The sequence below is a fragment of the Schistocerca piceifrons genome, chromosome 9, assembly GCF_021461385.2.
Source record: "Schistocerca piceifrons isolate TAMUIC-IGC-003096 chromosome 9, iqSchPice1.1, whole genome shotgun sequence".
NCBI classification, from domain to species: Eukaryota; Metazoa; Arthropoda; class Insecta; order Orthoptera; family Acrididae; genus Schistocerca; species Schistocerca piceifrons.
In genome coordinates, this window is record NC_060146.1 from 158371214 (window position 1) to 158395314 (window position 24101).

Sequence of the window (24101 nt, forward strand, 5' to 3'; positions counted from 1 at the left end):
ATGTTATCCTGAAGAATTATGCAGTGTGCAGATGTTTTGAAATTTTCTCTTCCATCATGGGTGTCGGTGCAGGAAAGTTTGACAATAGTACTGTCCATTAATAGTTTGTCCATGTGAGACAGAATGGCACAATGTCATTCCCCAATGTCATAGACTATCATGACTATTAACTTCACAAGTGAGGGATTGCAACAAAATTTCTGGCTGAGTGGTGAACCGGGATAGCGTCACTCCATGGACTGCTATTTCAGTTCTAGCCCATAGGCCCTGGCCCAAAATTCACTTTGATGACAACTGTTGCAAGCATATTGTCTCCCTCCACCTTGTAACACACTAGATGCACACGACATGTTTTGCATTATGTCCACTTCCCGTAGTGCACGATGCACCCCACTTTGCAGCAACTTTACTCATGTGTGGCTCGTCGCATGAAATCCTGTAGACTGTTGTCTTCTCAATACCAGTATGGCGCTGTAATTTCTGCAGCATCCATCTTCTGTCAGTCTCCAAGCATTGGGCAATCTAGGTACAAGCTCAGTCCCTATGCACACTGACAGGCCGCCCGAATCAGTGCATGTCAGCCACTGCAGCTCTGCCATGCCTGAATGCATCCACCCACCAGGCAACTGTTCGGTACGGTAGAGCAGCATTTCCCACCGCTTCCATAAGCTCCTCATAGCACTGCCACGCAATCCTTATACAATGAACTGCAATCTTTATGTAAGAGTGCTATTCGAGTCAGGTAACATCCATCCTGCATGGCTGCTTATCTCACACTTTGGCCACCCTTCACACTATGTTCTCCTGAAAAGGACTGCCATCTAGCGTCATGTCACAGTACGTCACTGTGGGTTCTCGAGGAGACTCTCGATGCCACGGAATGGGCGTAGTTTGTAATGCACTACTGTGTACTGTTGCAACTGACAGTAAAATAAATTTTCAAATACAAACTTTTTTCCATCTTTTTTTTTGGTGCTATATCTTTATGGCGGGGTGTGTGTCCATCCTTCGTCCTACATGAAATGGTTATATATGAACTAACCTTAATCTTCATTTGTATATTTCAGAAAATTTAATTCATTACCATTTTTGACATGAAGATAGTTGCTACGACTTTTGCAGTGACTGTCATCTACAAAGCTGTAGCCATAAACCACTGTAGTGACCCTGACAAGTAGTAGACGAAACACTGTCGACTTTATAGCATCGTGGTGCAGACGCACTGCCCAAAGAATTTTTCTGACACCAGCTCTGGTCATGAAACTCTACAATCTTATGATCCATAGGCCAGTTCAAAAATTGTAATATTTGCTGATGACAGAAGAATACTAATCAACCATAGCAAACATGACCCAGCTGGTGGCTGTACAAGTGATTCACAGCTGATAGTTTAAGTCATACTCAGAGGAACGCTCATATTACGTAATTTCAAACAAGCAGAAATGAACTTTTAGCATCAGAAATAGACATAAATGGTCATAAAAGAAATGAAGCACAAAGTGTATTCTCGGGGTCCAAGAGAGCGACAAGTAAAAATGGAGTAAAGACACGGATAGACTAATCAAAAACCTTAGTTAGTTCAATGTGTTGTGCCTTACAAGCAGCCCTTGCTGTGATGGCCTGAGCACAAGACAGTTGTCTCATTTTGCATATTTTCACTCCTTGCTGCCTTGTGGAATAATCTTCTGGAGCAGTGCAGCTAAAGTAAACAAAGAATTTATTCAGCACTGACTGTGAGTGCTACGCAGATGATCTGACCACTAAGCCATTTGGACACAGTGGTCATTACAATGCACTGGCTGCCCTAGCACACCTCCCATCAGACCCAAATTCTCAAACTGTCCACACACTACTAATGCAATGTCCCTTGTTACTCAGGACATTTTGTCGATCCCCATAAGAGGTCGAGCCCCGTGTGCATCAGCATTGGAGAGGTCACTGGTCAACTCGCAGCCGATCTCTGTAATTCTTTTGTGTCTTAATTACTATTGACTGATGGATCAAAATCAAAATGCCGTCTGTTCTTTCAGACGTGTCCGAAAGAACAGACACTACATATATATAATTATGGCAAGGACGGCCAATGATTTCTTCAGTGCAGATGCACACCACACTCGAACCCTTACGGCAATCTGCAAAATGTTGCGAGTAATGATGATTATAGGCAAGGTGCACTCCGTTAATACAGTGTGGGACAGGTTGAGAGTTTGGGTCTGACAAGAGGCACACTACAGCAGTCTGTGCTGTTGCGATGACCACTGTGTCGGATGACTAAGTGGTCTGAGCAACTGCCTAAGCACGAGACCCATGTTCAAATCCCAGTCCGGCACAAAGCTTCAGCCTTCCTCACTGATTTAAATCAATGCCCACTCAGATCCAACGTCTGTAATTTCTTTGATTCTCAACTCATAAGGGCTGAAGGAAGAAAATGGTGTACACAACATATATATGAGTACGAATATTGTTTGAACTAGATAACTGCACCTATTGCAGCAGCCATTTTAAGGATCTCGAAATTATTACACTCACTTCTCAATATATTTATTCCTTAATATTTCTGTTGTTTACAATAAAAACCAAATTCAATTTGGACTAGAAGGCAGAAATAATTTTCAAGTACACTTATATAATTACAATCCGGTCACTTACAAGACTGTAATCGACTAATTACTTCAATTCAAGAATTTTTCTATGGTACAGATGAAGTTGTTAAGGAGAAAAGGACTTCAACCCACATTTTAAAAACACTTCTAGTCTATATTTTTTCCACGGACAGGTTGTCATGGAATTTTTACAGCTTCATGATTCACTCACTTCTGTGGTAAACTTACACTAAAGGTAAGACTTTCCTCTTGGGTGTTTTATTTGTAAATATCTATTTGTGGATATTCATTTGTGAATATCACTATCATTCTGCAACTTCATGGAGTGTTGCCAACAAATTTCATAAATGGATAAATGTTTTGTGAATCTGAGGTTAATATTCCCAATTGCTCAAAAAACTGCCTGCAATGTGTAAACTCCACACTGCTTGTTACTTTTTTTTTGTGAATGTACACTTCTAGTGAGAAGTTACTCAGAACATCATTTCATTGCAATCATTGATGAAAAGTACACAAAATATGATAACCTACTAATTTTCACATCCTCAAAGTTGACAATTACTCTTACAGCAAAAGGAGATGAATCTGAATGTTTTTATATTGTCTCTTATATGGTTTTTCCACTTTAAGTTTTCATCAACACATACCTCCAGGAGTTTGGAACTTTCTGCCCAATTTGATATTGAATGTCGGTACACTAGTCAGTGTCAGTACAGGCAGTGAGGTGTTGTGTTTTTTTCTTTTTTTTTTCCTTCAAAATTTAAAGCTAGTCTATTGGTCCATTGGTGCACACCAGTTAACAAGTTTAGGAACAATGTGTTTGTTGTAATACTACACAGTGAGTGCACATAATCAAGCAGCGTGCGCCTCTATGGCCAGCATAAAGGAGTCGCCTAGTGTTGGCACACATGGGTAGGAAGCACTGCGCCATGTGCAAAACAGCCTTATACAAGCCAGCTGTCTGGGCTCTCGGCCAGACAAATGTTTATGTGATGATTGCATGCTCACCTATTAGACTATGCTTTTATGGTAAATGGTATCCATTTGTGTGGAAGTGGAATAAAGTTTGGCTGATGTGAATTCTGATATTATGTTGTACAATATTACAATACTGTTAATCCAGCATCCAACAGTCCATGATGTTCAATAATCTGGCATCACCTTATACATACTGAATATTTCAGACATGTTCAGTGGAATACAGATGTGCTCGGTAGTGGCCAAAAATTTTGTGTTGTATAGTTTCAGTCACCTGTCCAACAGCTTCTGTCATGCACCAATTGTCTACAGCAATTAAAAAGTGGCTTTTAAAGTGAAGTCATGATTGGCACTATTCTGTACCACAATTACAGTAACACTGCCTATTGTTGCAGAAAAGTCTTCTCAAGCAAGCACCTCTCAAAACAAAGTGGAAGTAATACATAAACATATTATGTTTATGATAAAATGAAAACCTGACATCATTAATCGGACTGAGAAGAAGTTGAGAACAGAAATAAGATTACACAAGAGCATAATGTTGGTTTGCCAACAATCTATGCTAAAAAAGAGGTCATCTTCATGGAATTTGGAAGCTTGACATAGGTGGAGAGTTACAATCAGAAGATCAAAATGCAGTTGAAGAATACAAAGAAATGTCTTGCAATTTGGATAAACATTATAGCTTAACTGTTAGTAAAAAATACAGTGTCAACGAAACAGACCTACTTTCGTGTTGATTGCCTAGTTCAACTTTGATATGTAAATATGAAAAGTGCACCAAAGATTAAAAAAACAAGGGTCAGTTGACTGTTTCATTGTGCTCAAATGCCCCAGGTGACCACATGTTCACTCCTCATGCTATTGGCAAGTACAAAGCTAACAGCTTTTAAAGGTATTTTAAATTTTCCGTGGTTTGTAGAGCTCACTCCAATGCTGTGGATGGTTTCAGAACTGTTTGCAAGAACTGGCTTTTCCATAATTTTATGCCTACTGCAAGGGACAATTAAAAAAAAAAACTTGGTTTGCCTGAATGCATAGGGTTGTACTGCTGCTAGATAACTGTACACCCCACCCTCCAACGTCTGAATTGATTTCAGAGAATATATTCACCACTTATCTTTTAGCACACACTACGTTCAGCCAATTACTCAGGGAGTAATTACAAATTTCAAATATTTTTACACAGCTCCTTTTCTTCAAGAATTTATTAATTCAAGTTGTTCAGTGGAGAATTTAAAAAAATTAACATTAAGGATGCCCTTTTTGGAACTATTTTGGCATGGAATAAACTTAAGCCTGCTACTCTTTGGAATTTTTGGCGAAAACTCAGGCCAAAAGATGAAAAGAAAAGAAACAGACTCCACTATTCCACCTGAAAATGATGCTGTTGTTCAACTGTTAAATGGTGCTCAAATTGAAATAAGAAATTTGCTGAGAGGTGAAGTTTTTGGATTGGACAGCCACTGACAGTAAAGACCCTATAATTGCAGAAGTATCAGATCAACTGATGGTAGAAACTGTAATACGGTCTCAACACGAACTACACCCACCAAATATTGAATCCGATGAAGCAGAGTAGGCTGACTCAACACCTTTTCCTACCTGGAATGAAGCAGGTACCGCTCTTGGTAGAACACATAAATCTCAAATATTCTAATGTAGCTTTGTGCATTGTATTTATTAAATAGGAACTGAACCACATACTTCTTTCTCTAATGGAATATATTGTATGGTATTGAATAAGGGCTGAAGGAATGAGTTAAAATTTGTACCAAGGTCAGGATTCAAATACAGCTCTCCTGCTCTCTAGGCAGACACATTAACAACTGTGTCACCCTGGCATTAAGGGGCAAACACATCAGCACATACATGAATTTTAATTCATTGCTTCGGCCTCTACTCATTATTATAGATAAAGTTGAGACTTAACATGTCTCTGAAACATACAATTTATCTGATTAAGAATATACTGTGATTGGACCAATTCAGAGTAGAGTTATGTGCTCTGATGTAAAGGTATTCAACTATACGTAACTAACATAAAGCACAAACCTGGTAACCTCAAGCAATTCAAAAGGAGATTACTGACATACCTCATTACCCGTTCTTTCTACAAATAATCTGCATCCCCCGATTCAAGGATTGAAACGTTCTTTCAGCTACTGGGCCAGGAGTGTTGACTGTAAAACTCCCTGACAAGCAGTAATGTACTGTACACTGGATTTTGTGTTCCCAGATGCAGGCAACTATTTTCTTTATAAATACCTTCGTAATCGAGTAAATATCAAGCTGCTATTACAAGATAAATATCAGCTATTTAGCACAATTGTAGCACCTTTCTCTCAAATTTAATTGATTAAATTTAAATGATACAAGCACGAATGGAACTAAATAGTATAGTGACAAAAGTCTACAAGGAAGCAGAAATAGACAGTTTTATATACTGTGAGATAAAAGCTTGTGGGCATATGTGTGGGTGCCAATAATAATAATTGCTTTGTGGATATAAGTCAAAATTTTGATCACAACCTATTTCCATTACAAACAATTGATGATGATGATAATAATTGTCATTATTATTACTCATTCAAGTCGGAACGTCTCTATATTGCACCTAATGTGTTGCTAAAGTCAGCAAGGACTAAATATGGTGACAAAGGCATCATCCTGGTTTTCTGCACAGTGACACATACACCATCCTTCCATCATTCCTGCAGCTGCCTTTTGTACAAGTGGTTTTCCCGTTTTGTTTACAGTAACAGAAGTTATTTACCAAAATCTGATACACCACAGATAAAGGCTGTCCTACAATACACTGTCTATATTGTGAGGCAAAAATTAACAATAGGAAATCCAGGATGGAATGCAACAACATTATGAAAAGGATAGTTGCTACTGACCATATGGCAGAGATGCTGAGTCTCAGATAGGCACAACAAAAAGACTGTCAGAAAATGAACTTTCAGCCAACAAGGCCTCCATTGCAGATAGAACACACACACACACACACACACACACACACACACACACACACACACACACACGAGTGTAGTCTCTGGCTGCTGAGGCTGTAGTCTGGTCGTGTGTGTGTGAGGGGGGGGGGGGGGGGGGGGGGGGGGGGGGGGGGAAGACTGTCAGGGACGGGCAGACGTGGGTGCATGCCACCTCCGATGAAGGCCTTGTTGGCCGAAAGCTAATTTTCTGACAATCTCTTTGTTGCGCTTATCTGTGACTCAGCACCTCCGTTATATGGTGAGTAGCAAGTATCCTTTTCATAATATTGTCCATTCATATTTGTTGATCACATGAGACAGAAATAACATCTGATATAAAATCAAGAGATACTAACAACAATTCTCTTTAAAATATTTAAAAGTATATAATGCAATATAATATATAATGTATGCCCATATTAACATGATGTAACATTACGGTCATTTTGTGTAATTCTGATAAATTAAATGTAAAACGAACATTTAAGAATATGTAAGACATGACAACCATTTGTAAAATGACTTATCCGACTTCCTACAGCTGAAGAAATATTTTGCCAAAATTTTAAGACATCATGTTTCAGTAATCATGACAGGAAGTCTTAATTAAGGAATGCACCAAGAATATGACAGACTATGTTGCATTAAAATGTGGTCATGTTTGACTTCTACATTATTAATCTGTGAAATGTGTACAGTACCATGAGGTCCAGGTCAGACCAGGTGCACGCCTCCCATTGGAGTGCCAACATATTGAATGAGTTATGTGGGTTACAATATTTTAATACCCTGTGGATATAGATAGCTTCTACAATTGACTTTTCTTTTGTTAATGTATGCCCAGATGCATTCCACATCTCTGACAGTTCCGCCTCTCGACAGGCTCTACAGAACGTGACAAACGAACAAATGGAAAGGTTACGCCTCGGCACAGTGCGAGCTGCTGGGAAAGAAGATGGCCTCGTGGACTGTACTCGATGTTCCTTACATTAACTGTGTGATATTCTCACCTACCTAGTTCGTTTGGCTCCGTCACCACCCAGGGGTGCGAAAAGGCTCGGCCTCTTGTTGTTTGGCTGCGGTGTGCTCACTTTGTCTGTTCTGGAAACATGAGCAAAATGATTAACAGAGCACACATACACAATACTTCTGCAAACACAAATCAGTCCTGACAGCTCACCTCTCTGCATTATCACCTTCGTCGGTAGACTCCTCAGATTGCGAAGGGGACGTCACACGTGCCGTGCGTCGGTCCTCGCTGAGCTCCACACTGAAAAAAAGGTGTCGCTCGGATCTTTTCGACACTACATTGTGATATCTATCTGCAATGGTAGGGAGGAAAATAAGTTTGCACAAAAAAGACCACAACTGCGATTTGAAATGTGGGGAAAGTATATCTCTGGTCCCTTCCTTTGCTGCTTTCTGAACCACCATTTGGATTAGTTGACATTACCACATCAACTCTTAAATTAACTACATCTTCTGCAACCAGACTAAAATTTGATTCCTTTTGTAGGAGTTGGTGTTGCGACCTTTAGTCCGAAAACTGGTTCACGGCAGCTCTCGACACTAGTCTGTTCTGTGAGAGCCTCGTCATACCTGCCAAACTTTGTCACCCTGAATCTACTTGAATTTGCTTACTCCAGTCAAGTCAATGTTCCCAACCCTATTGAAACCAAAATAGGCACCAGTTGTTAAGTGGTTTAATTCAAAATATCCCTTTTCTCTCTTCAAAAGATACCTTCAGAAATATCTCAGTGGACTGGAAGTAGTGACCCCACGGCTTGGCCATCTAGATCAATGTGACTTGTATCTCTGTGTGACCCACCTACGAGTTCCCCTCTCCAAAATTATCAAATGGATTTTTCATGCAAAATTTTAAAAGTTATTTTCCATTCAATGTACCTTAGTTGCAAAAGAAGCCACATACTGATTGGCTTCTTTTTTCAGTCTTAATGCAAACACTACAAATGGACCTGAATAGTAAAGCGATTGACCAAACATTGCTTACATTGACTATTGCACCAAGGATCTGGATCCCACCTACTCTTCTGATAAGTAGTGTCTCATCACTCTGCCAGCTCAAGTTGTGTTTGAGACTGGCAGATGTGTATGACACTTGTGGCCGGAAATACAGATTGCCAATCACATAACTATACAACAATTATGACATAACTAACAACATTCTCCAGAAACATTACAAAAAGAAAAAGACATCCCTTCTGTATGTGGTCAACATGAACCAATCAGTAGTGACAAATAATTGCGCTTCCCCCATATATGATAAAAAGTTAAAAATTATGAAAATACTGAACCATATTTTATAACACCAGAACTAACACATCTTCGACCAAAAGTGGAGTTTATAGAACAATTGGAAAATTATTTGTACATCTAGTAAGGAGAGCTGTGCAATTGGTCCATTTAAAATTGAGAGTAGCAGGAGATCCAAAAATCTGAGCTTCTCTAATGAAAAATTATCTGAGCAACATCCTGTGTGTGTTATACAAGCACATAATCAAATATAAACACCTTAGTTTCAAATTAAGAAGCAAAATTTTCCCCCTTTGTTAAATTAAATTTAACCACAACTTTATTTGCACATATTTGACAAAACTAGACAACTGTAATAGCATCGTCAACTTCACTTTTTAAATTAATGGTTTACTTTTGTGTAAAATATTTTTAATACGAATTCATGAATATGGTAATTCAATGTTTTATCTAATACCCATGTCTGTTTTCCACTTATTTTAACTGCAGCTGTGACAATCAGCTTCCACCTGAGGGTAGGTGAAAACTATCAAATCCTGTTTGTAAAAACATAAAAATTCAAGCAAAGGATCAAGAAACTGTTTTTTCCTTTTGTTTTGTTAACATCACCAAAGGTGTCAATTGATTCTTTTAATACTATCTGAAACACTCTACAAACCCATCATTTTCCTCTTCAGTGTCACTTTCTGGTCCCATCTGGTCCTTCTTATCCATGGCATATCTAGAACAAAATACGAGAAACAATACAGCACATATTCTCACTAAATGTGAACTACAGTTAGGGAGGTAAGCAGTAGTTGTACATACACATACTGTGGTGTCACCGCCAGACACCACACTTGCTAGGTGGTAGTTTAAATCGGCCGCGGTCCATTTAGTACATGTCGGAACCGCGTGTCGCCACTGTGTGATCGCAGACCTAGCGCCACCACAAGGCAGGTCTCGATGTACGAACGAGCACTCGCCCCAGTTGTACGACGACATTACTAGTGACAATACGGAAGAAGCCTTCCTCTCATTTGCCGAGAGACAGTTAGAATCGCCTTCTGCTAAGTCCATGGCTACGACCTAGCAAGGCGCCAATTGTAACAGTGCATGTATCTTACGAGTCGCATTTGTATAGTCAAGAGAGATGTATCACAAGGATTATTAAAGTTAAGTATAAAGCAGCTACGTACTTTTCTTGCTACCATTCAATAGTTATCCTGTTCCAGACTTGACGCCCGTTGGCGTGTGTGTACGCATGCCTTTCAATCGGCTATCTCAAGTGGCGTAACAGTCTTGTTACGTCACTACACATACATTTCATAATTTGTCAACAATCTGTTGCAGTGAGATATCTTATACTATGTGTGTTCACTGAAAGTGACTAATTTTCTAATAAACAATATTTTTCTGTTACAGGGAAACAATAGAAGAAAAACATTAACCATTATTTGCAATACAACTGTTCACTAAGTTTCAGTTTCATTTTCACGAACCTTCTCCACGGCAGCCTTTTCCGCTGACTGTGACAGTCCTCTACCCAATCCTTACGAACAATTTTTCCGTGTCCTTTAACCTGGTTGAATTTTGGAGTGTTTGGGAATGCACACCTGTAAAAATTACAATAATACAAAAAACCATATGTGCACACAATTTAAATAGCACAGACAACTATAAAGACCGTATGAAGTCGTAGCATATTCCTCCTTATATACATCACACGGCAACAGTATTTTAAAAGGACAGACAGAATTCACTATAACGATATATTTAGGAATAAAGGAGATGACTCATCTAAAGGCAGAAGTGCTGTGTTGTCAACAGATACACATACAAAAGATACAGAACTTTGCTTTCCTTTCTTTCGGAATGGAATTCATTTCTCATGCTGTAGGAGAAATACGCATACGTGTGAGGTGGCAGTACAGAACTAGCTGACATGTGTTGGGCAGGGATAATGTGAAAGGGGTGGTGTGCACGCATGCGAGCCCATACCTGCCCCCCCCCCCCCCCCCCCCATGCACACACACGCTATTTGGTGGGGAGTGGGGGGACAGCGAGTTACGTTAGCCCCACCCAATAAAGGTCAACTAGTTGTGTACTGCCATATCTCATGCCCTAGTCTGTGAAATCGAGTGCTCAGCCATCTGCGACGTGCCCCACCCCTAGCCAGCCCAAGGACAGCTCTCCACTCTGCCATGAGCCACCAGACTCTTCCCCCCAACCCCTGTCCCACCTCTCTCCATCGTTCACCCCACCCCACATGGCACCGCCACCTCACCCCAGCACACTAACTGTGGGCCAGGAAAGAGCTGGCAGTTGACTGAGCACAATGTAGGGAGACAGGCGTGTGCGTGTGTGTTTATCCTACAGCTTCGGAAAGGAATTCCGTTCCAAAAGCTAGTAAAGTAAAGCTCTGCTCCTTTTGCATGTGTATCTGTCAACGATGCAGTGCTTTTGCCTTTATTCCTAAATAATTCATTATTCTGAACGAGAACTTTCTATACATTATTAGCATTCACTATAAGATGGAAGAAGACTACCGGCGAAAAAGAGGATCAACTTACACACTCAAAGTTTACACAGCACACATAAATGTGTACCTTCTCCCCCCCCCCCCCCACCCCCCTCCTCCTCTCGTTGCTGAATGTACACGAACATTTAATTAACATCAAAAAGCAACTAAATTTACGAACATCATCATGTGCTTTAGTCCAAACCATTCACATATCACCAAGACTTTAAATATGTCTGCTTGTGTCTGTATATGTGTGGATGGATGTGTGTGTGTGTGTGTGTGTGTGTGTGTGTGTGTGTGTGTGTGTGTGTGTGCGCGCGCGCGAGTGTATACCCGTCCTTTTTTCCCCCTAAGGTAAGTCTTTCTGCTCCCGGGATTGGAATGACTCCTTACCCTCTCCCTTAAAACCCACATCCTTTCGTCTTTCCCTCTCCTTCCCTCTTTCCTGATGAGGCAACAGTTTGTTGCGAAAGCTTGAATTTTGTGTGTATGTTTGTGTTCGTTTGTGTGTCTGTCGACCTGCCAGCACTTTCATTTGGTAAGTCACATCATCTTTATTTCAAGACTTTATTTAGATATACTGTATCCCTAGAACCCAAAGGTTTATCAACAGAAACAGTTTCATACGCTACCAGTCCACACAGCTTTGGATAACATTACTTAATTAATTGCCAAAACATATGATTGAGAATGCTCCAGTGCAGAAATTCTATACCATTAACTTTGTAAACACGAATCAGTGCAATAATAATGCAGTTCTGTCAACCCACCACTTCTACATTGTTAAATTCAAAGTCAAATTTGCAACCACAAAATGATGCTTAACCTTTAAAACGTTAGTCCTAGTTAATACCAGTTACAGAAACAACATAAGATATTCCATCGTAAATCTGTTCGTAAACAGTAGGACACCACCAGTGAACATAACAAACTTGAGTCAAGACAGAAGGTACATGGAGTTCCATAATTGTATCCCCAGCTTCCTTACCCATTTGCAGTTGCAACATGAGAATGATTATTTTTTATACATCTCTGTATTAGGCCAAATGTCTCAAATTTTGCTATTACAGCCATTAATTATGCCACATGTAAATTAGAAGAATGAATACATTCCTCATTCATACTGGAATGTGTACACAATGAATCCGTGGGCTACAACTCTGGGATACAGAACGTCTTTCTCGTAGTGACACACGTCAAGCATTTGTACTACTTATTAAAGCAAACATCTTAAACCCCGATCCATCAGATTTTGTGAATGTGATTGATTAATAGTGTGCTTCCGGGTGTCCTGCCAAATTGTTGTTTCCATTTATGCACATTTCGACAATCGATGTAACCGTCTTCTTCAGGTGCTGCAAGTTTTGCCATTACGTGTACTTGCTGTCCGGGCTCTAACTGGACTGTCAGCTGTTGTCAGTCCCATACCAATGTTTCTAGCAGAGTTAAATTCCTGAAAGCCACTACGCACTTTGATGCTTTTTCGTTTTCAGAGTTCACATTCATATTTCATTAAATGAAAATTCTCTCAGTCTTTTCAAAATCTGATGGATGTCGTGGCTCGCAAGGTTTTAATAAACTGAGCGGCGGACCTAAACATTATTTAAACTGAAACCGCCATCCCTGTTTATTAGGTTTTCTGACATCTTTATTTCTACAGACTTCTTAATTACGGTGACCCATAAAATTGGCATTTGCATCACAATACTGGTCTCATCGTATTGCATTTTATGATTATAATCGAGGCAATGCTCAGCAACAGCAGATTTGTCTGGTTATTTTAATTGGTTGTGTCACTGGCGTTCCTCGCATCTTTCCTCACCTGTTCTGATAGTCTGCCTCCAGTAAGACGCGCCATATTCACACAGAATGCAGTAAATACCCTGCTTTCGGAGACTCACATCTTCTGTAACATTACAAAGTATACTTTTCATTTTATACGAAGGGAGTGAATACACTGGATTTGATGTTTTTGTGGTGCCAAATACCTTTCCTTGAAGTGTTAGTTAAGGGAAGAACAAACGACTCTCTGGGTTACAATGTATGCAGGAAACCTATTCACACTGACCTCTATCGCCATGCCTCGAGCTGTCACCATCCTTCACGAAGAAATTCAGTTCTAAAGGCTCCAGTCTGTATAGCTAAAACACTTTCAAACAAGGCAGCCTTGCTGAAGAATTAGAAAACCTACGAATAGTGTTTCAAAGGAATGGATACTCACATCATCAAACTGAACGGGTGATGCAGTCAAAATCGAGAATATTTGAAAAAGAAGTTGACACCAATGGAAAGCCGAAACCATTATTGTGGTGCAAATGCCACGTTTCTGGGATGGCAGAATTAAGGAGTCTATCAAAATAAGGATGTCCTAACAAATAGGTACAGACATTCCAATTTAAATAACACTTGGTGCTCGGTTATCAATTTATTAAAATCTTGCTGGCCATCACACCTGTTACAGTGGGAAAATGCTGATGGAATTTGTGCTTCACAGAATATCAGTGTGAGCATGAAGAGAGCATCTAACGGGCTAGGGAACACTGGGAATCGAAATCGGCTGTAATGTGCTGCATTCCTGACTTTTTACCGGATTTCCTCATTAAAAATACACTTTTTCCTGAATGAGAAGTACATTTTTTCCGTGTTAAGTAGCAATATACTTTCCCTTGGAGCTGTAAAACTTATCAATACTTTAAATGGTGGAACTTTTATACACCAACATAGAATTTCCTGGAACTTTAAGAAACGAAACTCAGCAAAAAAACAATATTTTTTGGAAAGAGCTGCATGTTTTTGCATTACAAAAGTATAAACAGGAATTCCCTCAAATATAGCAACAAGAATTCCACCAGATACAACACAGTAGCTTCCAAAGCACTGAAATCGAGATTGCAAATGCTTTTGTCAGCCAGTCACAGCTCATGTCACATGATCTTGCCAGCCAATGACAGCAGATGTTCAGAGCATTGGACACGTGATGTAGTCAGCCAATAGCAAAGTCATTGTTAAGTAGTGCAAAAACACACAAATAGGAAAAATTAATGGTTCAAATTAATATACATACAGCACAGCTACATGAAAAGCTAAGCTTTCACATATAATATTGGTCATGAAAAAACTTTTGCTGGCTTCCCCCCCACCCCAAGTGTATGATTAGGCAAGGACCTACAAACACAGCTTACATTGCAGCAGCTGAATGTTTCTGAGAAACATGGGTTACCTCAAATCCTGGATTTTAACTGGATTTCCCAAATGTCTCAGGGCGTATGCTCCCTGGCACATGACTTACAATAGTTCACAGTCAGGTCGAAGACCGGGCAGTGACTACATGCGATAGCAAAACTTGCAGCATCTGAAGGAGACAGCTGTGACGGTCGTTGAAATATAGTACGTAAATGGAAACAACAATTTGGCAGAACAACCAGAAGCACACCATTAGCCTTAAACTTTAACAAAAGTGGGAATTCGATGGGTCGTCGTCTCTGGTCTTACACGAGATGTGTGCAGCCGGGGCCCCAGTCGGGGCGGTACTTGGCTCCCATCTGCAGCGCGGCCTCCCGCAAGTTCGCCCTCAGTGGGTTCTGGTAGCCACTGATGACCAGTGTGACCCCGCTCAGCAGCCGGTGGAAGGGGACTGAGGCGCGCGCCTTCCTCCCGATGTCACTGGGGCCTGCCTGCTCTGCTGCCGCGGGTCGCCTGCTGCCGGCTGTGGTTGGTGCCTCTGGAATTCAAAAGACACTGAGAAACTGATCACTGGTGGAGGAACAGTGATACATTATATGATTATTGACTACAAACTACAAAACTACTGGTTCCAAAATAGACTGAGAACCCACTGAGCAGAATGGAACTTATGTTGCAGATCTCCAATGTATGAGCAAGGATCTGAAAGCAAAGCACATCAATTCTTTTTCTACCCTGATACTGCAACTGGAATGTTGAAACTTCAATGACGATATAGTTTGAAGTTTGCACTACAGAGGGTATTTTGTTTTCATGTACAGCTCTAGTGACAGAAGCATCAACTATGAAACAGACTCGGTGCACCTGTTACTGTTGTCAACTTGTAACGAATGGCAAAGTGTAATTTGATAGATGTGGGCCAAAAGGCATAAGTCATGGGAAATTCACAGGGACATGCTGGGCATGTATGGGGACGATTGTAGGGATTGTAGCAATGTCTCCAGTTTGTGTGCATTCTTCCGAGAGGGCCTTGTGAACCAGCTGATTTGATACACTCTGGGTGCCAGTAACAGCTGCAAGTCTGCAGAATGTCAGAGCCATTGAGGCAGCAATTTTTAATGACTGGTGTGTGCAAATGTGAACCTTATCACAGCAGTTCAACATTTCCTATGGTTTGGTGTATGGTATTGTTCATGAAATGCTGAAATTTCGTAAAGTTAGTGCTCGCTGGGTGCCTAAGACAGACAACAACAAGGGCCAGCGAATGATGACAAACTTGGATCACTTAACACGTTAAACCTGCAGAAGGGCACAACTTTCTGAAAGGAATCATCACTGGTAGGAGTCCTGGGTGTACCATGATGTGCCCGAAACAAACAGGCCTCTATGGAGTGGAAACACGCTGGTTCTCCAATACGAAAAAACTTAAAAATGACCGCTAGAAAAGTGCTTATGACAGCATTCTGGGATGTAAGTTGCTTTGTGCCCTCCATGACAAATGCCCCTGTTCGTGAGAAAATTGCCAAATTTGAGTGGGAGGTGCTCCAGCATCCACCATACAGTCCGGACCTTGCACCCTCGGACTTTCTTTTGTTTGGTCTCATGAAGAAATTCCTAGCTGGCCAACACTTTGTGACAGATGTGAAAGTGAAACCAGCAGTTCGCAGATGACTATACTCCAACCAAATGGATTTCTACAAACAGGGCATATTGAAACTGGTACCACGATGGAATAAATGTGTTGAGTGTGTTGGTGACTATGTGGACAAGTAGGTAAAAGTTGCTAGTTCATTTGTAATTTTTTTGTTTAGGTACCTATTAAACTTTTTGGCAATAAAATTATTGGGCGTATGTTTCTGATCTCCCCTCATAATAACGGTTATGCTGTCTACACCTGTCTCCCGTGAGAATGAAAGTATTAGCGATCCACTGGAGTCGTGCAAAATACCTAATAACCACTTGATGTCAGTCGTCGACAAGTCAAATCAAAATTTCCAGATGCAAATAAATATGCAGAGCTCTCAAAAGCTGGCATTCCGAGACAACTAAATCGTGTGCAACTACAGGAAATGAACGAAGATGGAATAAGCCAATCACACACCATTTATGAATAAACACTGTTACTGGTGTGATGAGATTTTAAGTAGGATTATGAAGATCATTGCATAATATGTCTCTGGAGTTCTGTGCTTTTCAGTTGTAGTCAATTTCTTCACACACTGCATTATTTATTACTGTGAATTACTCACTGCTGAAACCACTTTATAGAAAGGTGAAAGAGATGTAAACAGTTGATAGCTGATTTCTTTGCTATCACTGAGAAAGCAGTCTATACGAGAAATGTTCTTGTAAAATGGAAGGTTTATTAAAACTCCTTTTACTGTGGTTTCAATGTTTATAAAAATGTCTTCTTCAGAAGGAAATACTGACAACTGGATTACAAGTTGCAGCAGAGGTATGTTAAAATATACTGAAAGAAGTGTGTATAATACAAAATAATTAAAACATGTACAACGTGGTTGTGCACTAGCTATACAATGAGGACAGAATACTAAATAACACAATTATGTTATGATTGTCTGATTAATTATGGAGGTGAAATTTTATATCTGACTGTCGCCTTCGGTTATATTTTAATGTACCTCTGCCACAACACGTAATCCAGTTGTCAGATGATGTTTTTATAAATGTTGAAACCATGGTAAAGGAGTTTTAATAAACCTTCCATTTTGTAACTGACTGACTGTTTCTTATTTTTACAAGAAGATTTCATCTAACAGTTGCTGCTCTATCCAAGTATAAAATTATAAAATGTATAGATTAGCTATACTACTTCTCAGTATACGTAATTTGCTGTCAAGCACACAATGTAAGAAAAGCAAATTAACATTTCCAGGGGCACATTCAAAGGATGAGTGCTGGGACAAGAAAAATCAGACTATTTTGAAAAAATTAAAAGGTAGTCCCAACTTTCTTAGGAAAATGCACAATCACCTAGAAGTTAATTGCATAAATAAGCAAGAAATTGAAGAGAGAACAAAATATAGAAGCAAAATAGTTATAGATAAAAAAAATAAAGGAAGAACACTGACAGCAGAAGAGGAGAAGGGGGAAAATGAAGAAATGGAATATTTATAAAGGCACAGAGCTACCTCAATGGCTTAAATGTAGTCCTTAGCTGGTCAGCCTGAAACGAAAGAGAAAGAAGAATGATGATGACAATAAAAGAAAGAAACAAAGGCTAATACTTTAGCAACATTTGTCGTTAATAGTGCTAATGTTTCAGTGGCAGCTGTCAGCAGAAAATTACATGGAGTAATCGATGAGGCGCACCTTCACGGTCCCTCGCTTTACTGACGCCTGCAGCAATTTCTGCTCCGTCGCTCATTTTCACTCTCTTCGGGGTGGGACCATGGCGGGCGCCAACCTGCTTCACCTCCCCGGCCTCGTCAGAAGTGCCACCGCCCACTGCGCCGTTTCTGTGGGCCTCCTTAGCAGCCTTCTGTACCCTAAAAGTGTGAAACATTAAATGTTAATAATATCATTAACACTGACAACATTAACATGTGGATGACACCAGCTGAGCATGATCGAAGACGAACAAGTCTCAAAGCTCTGAGGCTATGGAAGGCTATAGCCAATGTGAGGGTTCACCTGTGTAAGTGGGTGGCAGTGGAAACTAGTACTTTTTGTGTTCATACCATTGCTCACTTGTTCCAAAAATTGTGCTCTTGCAGTGGACTACCAGTATCTCATAAATGCAAAAATGTGCACTACTTGTGCCTGAAGTTCAGTTTATTGCCATATACAGTCAAACTTGGCAACAACGTTCAAAGGGTCTTGAAAATTATGCTGTTCTAAACCAGTGTCATCATAACCAAGATTCGTATTTTCAATCTGTTGTGGTGCAAATGGAACATGTAAAATTTATTTAACCTTGTTTTATTTTATATACAGATCTCACTCTTAAGGTTACATGAATACAGTCCATACAGCATTATGTCAAGTACACAACAAACGTCCTTACTTAGGAGTGAAGTAATCAGTCATTTTACTCTGCTGTCTATTTGCCCAATACACACTTTCCATCTAAATTATAATCTATGTTCATTATTTCATTTGCAATTTTATTGCTTCCTCACCTAGCTTCACACATGTTCACAGCTCTAATGGCTTCTAAAGCATCACTCGCCATAGGGATAGGCACTTTATTTCTTTATTCTTCCTCTCTTCTTTATCTACCTCACTCATTTTATAGTCACTGTGTCCCCAATTATTCACTTCATTTGAATTTCGTCTTCAGTTTGCATTTTGGTTGTTACAAGGTCATCATCTATTCTTGCATACATTTCATAGTCACAATGATTGAGAATACCACAGCTGATTTCTGGCAGCAAAGCAGATAGTGGCAGATCAGTGTCATCTTACATGTCTTCAGTTACGGCAGCATTTATTCCTTCAGATGTGATTCCCACATGACGGAAACAGTTCTTGACGGTTTGGACTGTGATTCAGCTCCAAGCTGTGGCTATGCACCATCAGCCTAATACAAGAATCCTAATTTTTCTCAATGCATGGTATCATTTTCAGTAATACGAACTAACGATAATGTCATTTCAGACTCCTAATTACTTCTTGGTCCATGGGCTGAAATAAGATTGTAGTATTTGCAGGAAGAAAAACAAGCTTAATATTCTCCAGAGCAGAGAGTTCAGGGCATGCTGGACAGTTGTCAACAAGAACCAGTATCTTCCTTTTCTGACTTATAACCTCCTGATCCCAACACTTTATTTCAGCTCCAAAGAGTTTGGAGGTCATTTAGAACTTTTTCTTTATCAGCATTGTACTGTACTGGCACATTTTTTACATGCTTAAAACAGCTACGATTTTCTGACTTATCTATTGTGGGCACTTTTTTCTTCTTAGTTCCATCTGGGTTACCAGAAACCAGAACTGTTATTCGTTCTTTAGATAACTTGCCAATAACACATCCCCCCCCCCCCCCCTTGAATTTCAGAGTTTTGTCTGGAGTCAGTTTAAAGAAAATGCCAGTCTTGTCTGCATTAAAGATGGCACAGTCTGCATATCAATCACAAATTGTAGGCTACGCAGTGGTGAGCCAATGTTGAATTCTTTCAATATTCATACTGTTGGCTTCACTGCTCACTTTGCCAAAAGTAATGCTGTGACATTGCTTGACTGTCAATCCAGCCACTGCTGCACACAAATTCCTCATCTTTTAACTTTCTGGAAAATTCCCCTGCTTTCACTATACGTACAGGTCCACTAATGGGTAGACTGATGCTTCCCTGTTGGTTAAGCAATTTACGCAGTACCTCATTCATGTCGCTGCATTCAGCTTTTCATAACTGAGTAATTTTAGATACATTTTGCAGTAACAACTTTTCGTTGTTCTTCAAATCATTTGGACTGTGGAATTTATGAGGCCAAGTTGACAACACATGTCAGCCTTTTTAGCTCTGTTCTCAATTTCATGAATCGCATTCACTTTTTCTTCCACCGTTAAAAATTTTATTTTACTGGCCACGCAGTTCTAAAATGTGTGCACTTTGATCGAATTGTTATGGAAACGGACACCACGTGTACTGCTGACGAGTTCTGTGACTGTCACCCCTACTGTAGTATGAATGCATTAGGGTAACAATGAGGTGAGGAGTCTATACTACACCTATTGTCGAAAGAAGGGCAGAGAGAAGAATATGCAAGGCTTCCATATTACAACAACAGATTTCCTTCTACAGTAAATTGGTTCTTGGAAAATCTTGTTCTTAACTGAGGCTGAAAATGTCAACATATAGAGCATTCATGCATATAAATTTGTCATATTAAGCAAGAATGAGAAGTATGTTCCTTACGAGGAATAGCACTAACACAGGAATCACGTTAGAGCTGAATTATCATTGTAACTGATGTCCTCATCAGAAAAATCTATTGTAATTTAATTTTTCATATCTTCATTTCTTAGTAAATTGTTTTACATTTTACAACTGGTGAAATGAGACTTTACAACCAGCTGCTTAGTAACATGTGAGTTCATCACTGGAGCACAGTGCAGCAGTGATTCTGTGTGGCATGGAATCAGCAAGTCCTCAGACGGCATTTGGTGATAAGTACCATCATACGTTTATGCACAGGTCATGCAGTTTCTGCAAATTACGGGCCGGTGGTTTGAGGACACAAAGCTGGTGCCAAATAGTGCCCTAGATGTGATCCATTGGGTTAAGATCAGGAGAATTTGGTGTCCGAAACATCAATGTCAGTTCCCTATTATGCTTCTCAAATCACTATAGCGCGATTATGGTCTTGTGACATGGTCAGATATCCTGCTTGAAGATGCCACCACCATTGGAGGAGATATCGAGAAGGTGGGGATGCAGCTGGTGTGCAATAATATTCTCACATTCTACAGATGCCACAGTGCCTCCGATTACTATGGCAGGTCTCACAGAAGCAACTCCCCTCCGACTGCACAATACTGCCCCATCAGCCTGCATCTGTGGAGCAGTGTGTCTTTTGAGCAGCTGTTTGCCTGGAAGACTGCGTATCCAGAAACAACAATACAATTAGTGTAACAAGAAAAATGATTCATCAGACCACACCCACAGTACAATCTCGACGATCCCCTGCCCACTGCAATCTTAACTATCAATGTTGTTGGGTCAACATCGTAACACCCGGGGCCGTGAACTGCAGAACTCCAGGTTTGACAATGTGCACCAAACGGTGTGCTCCAAAACATGTGTACCTATATCGGCATTGTAATCCGTTATCAGATCTGCCTTATGTCACCACCTATTCTACTTTATGGAGTGGGCAAGCCTCTGACCTCCACTTCCTGTGATGTGGAGTGGATGTCCAACATCTTGCCCAGCTGTGGTTTCACGGTCCTTCAAGCACTTACTACAGTTTCCGAGATGCTTATTCCCAGGTGCAAGGCCATAACATAGCGTGTGCCCTTGTCAAACAGGCACATTTAAAGTGCAGTAGACTAAGCTACTGGACAAAGTCCTTCTTCAAATTTAGAAAAACACTCACATTTTCATACATCTCACACGGATGTGGCCCATCTCCAGGCTCTAAGGCCCGACACCGTCCGTGCCCACACTGTGCTGCAATCTCGGCTGAGGTTGAGAGTGGGGGTACGGGAGAGGTGTGGGGTGGGGAGATGCCTACTCGTATCTATCACAGTCAAGTTTCTCTCTAAAACCAGTTGTGTCGATACAAGCCCTGCGATCGAACCATTGCTTATGCTGCACAGCTTGCAGTGAGTATCTTGTTTCTCTCTAAAACCAGCTGTGTTCAATAACCATAGTGATTGGAGAAAGTTTATGCGGCACAGCTTAGCGTGGCCAACTTACTCCTAAGGAACATGCACCTGTGGACTAAAAATTGGACCGTGTGCCTGCCAGTACATGCCCTACCAAAATTACCACACTTGCTATTAAAAATCTTCACACTCAGTTGGTTCCAATACACATGAAAATGATTTGAAAGGAAATATTGACTTCATAGAACTGAAAAGTTTACTGCCTCTAGTACAATGCACAGTACACGTTCCCAACATTTCTATGCACAAGTACTGAAGTTCACTTTTATTTCAGATTGTTATTACTTTTCTGAGGTAACCATTGCTTCTACCAGTCTTTGCTAATGACTCGCTTCTAATATTGACGAGTTCTCAATTCCAGCCACAAACATGCAATGTATCAAGGATTTATCAAACTTCTCACAGCACGTGGCCACATATTGTCCAACCATGTCTGGCATCCAACCACGACTCCCCACCACTCCTCGCCTTGCCTACCATCAGTATCGGTTGGCGTCAAACCCATATTCATGATCACTGAAGGTTCTCCTAATGGCAGTGTGCTGCGCTAGACAAGCTATGTGTAAGGTACAGGTATCTATATTCGAGGAGTAACTATATCTGTAACCTTATAAGGGGGATAGCAGAGTCAATGGCGGAGGGAGCGAGATGGGCAAGCAGCAAAGAAATGTGAGCAGTGGCTCAGCAGGTGTGTGGGAGGCTCAAGTATGAATGCGGCATGGGCAAAGGCAGGTGGGGACAGGGTGTTTTCGGCAACGGAGGACAGTCCCCATGGTGCATCTAGAAAAACTGGAGTCACCGGGAAGAATACAGACAACACAGGCAGCAAAGTAGTCGTTCAACTCAAGCAGAACGTGTCAGGCGGCACACTCGGCAACCAGATGGTCTGGCTGTCTCTCAGACGCAGGTGTCCTTTCTCATGGGCAGTCAGTTTGTCAATGGTCACACCCACATAAAATGCAGCACAGTGGTTTCATCTGAATCGGTAGACCACATGGCTGCTTTCATGGGTGGCTCCGACTTTGACTGGACAGGACTGGAGTAGGTGATGGTGGAAGGACATACAGGCAAGACCTCACATCTACAGGAGATTTCACGATTCATGTTACACACTTCTAGAGGTTGTAGACGTGACTTAGTAGGTAAAATTTTACATAGGAACCCAACAATGAAAAAGTCATTGAACAATGCTACAGATTGTCAAAGTTATAGGCACTGTAGCCTGTAAATGTATGTATCTACAGGATTATTCTGTGGTGATGTCACAAACTTTCAAGGAAGATGGAGAAGAATAAATTTATCTATTTGACGTAAGGGTCCCCATACTGGAAATGAATGAGTCTAAAGTTATAACTGAAAACCATTCCGATACCTCTGACAGTGGAATACGTGTACCAGTACAGCTGTTGCTAAGATTGTAGGGTAGGCAACTTTCAGAGGTGGTAGTGTGGACCAAAACAAGAAAAAATATCTGGTAAACACCAACTCTAAAATGCATACCTTAAGAGCTATGAGCACTTGTTCAACAGAGGAAACGTGCTTCACACTTGCGAAGACGAGCAAGTGCTGATAGCTCCTTCAGGTATGCATTTTACAGCTGATATTTAAGAGACATTTTTTCTTGTCTTGGTTCATGCTACCACCTCTCAAAGTTACATACCCTACATTCTTAGCAACAACACCGGTACTGGTACATATATTCCACTGTCAGAGGAATTGAATGATTTTCGCTTGTAACTCTCAAATTGTTCATTTCCAAACCAGGGACCCTGACTTGAAACTGATACATTTATCCGTCTCCATCATCCTTGAAAGTTTGCAACATCATCACAGAATCACCCTCCACATTTTTTACAGACACCAGCGCCTACAACTTTCATGCTCTGTAGCATTGTTGGATGACATTTCCGAACATGGGTTCCTATGTGAAACTTGATCTAGTAAGTCCCCTCTACAGCCTCTAAATGTGGAAACACACATTGTGAAACACACTGTAGGTCATATTATACATATGCGATGCGAAGTAAGGGGTCAGGAGCAAGGGAGAAGCAGAGATGGGCAGTAGCTTCAGTGGGTGGAGGAATACAACTGCGGAACGGGTGGAGGTGCGGATAGTGGGGAGGATAATTCTCTTTTCTGGGCACTGTGAAAGGTAGTCGAAATCCTGGCAGACAATGTGATTCGGGTGGTACCAGTTGCAAATCTGGTATAATACT

The 24101-nt window shown here is 40.7% G+C and overlaps 1 protein-coding gene across 2 annotated transcripts in view; it reads right to left on the minus strand.

Moving 5' to 3' along the window:
• Positions 1–24101, minus strand: part of LOC124717350 (DNA repair protein XRCC1-like) — a 64849-nt gene that overhangs the window by 24081 nt on the left and 16667 nt on the right. For both annotated transcript variants that reach the window (XM_047244178.1, XM_047244179.1), the window contains 6 exons: positions 17871–18046; positions 14847–15075; positions 10333–10446; positions 9510–9572; positions 7758–7847; positions 7592–7678 (listed from right to left, as the gene is read on the minus strand). In XM_047244178.1, coding sequence (XP_047100134.1) covers positions 7592–7678; positions 7758–7847; positions 9510–9572; positions 10333–10446; positions 14847–15075; positions 17871–18046 — 759 coding nt within the window. The remainder of the gene's footprint in view (positions 1–7591; positions 7679–7757; positions 7848–9509; positions 9573–10332; positions 10447–14846; positions 15076–17870; positions 18047–24101) is intronic.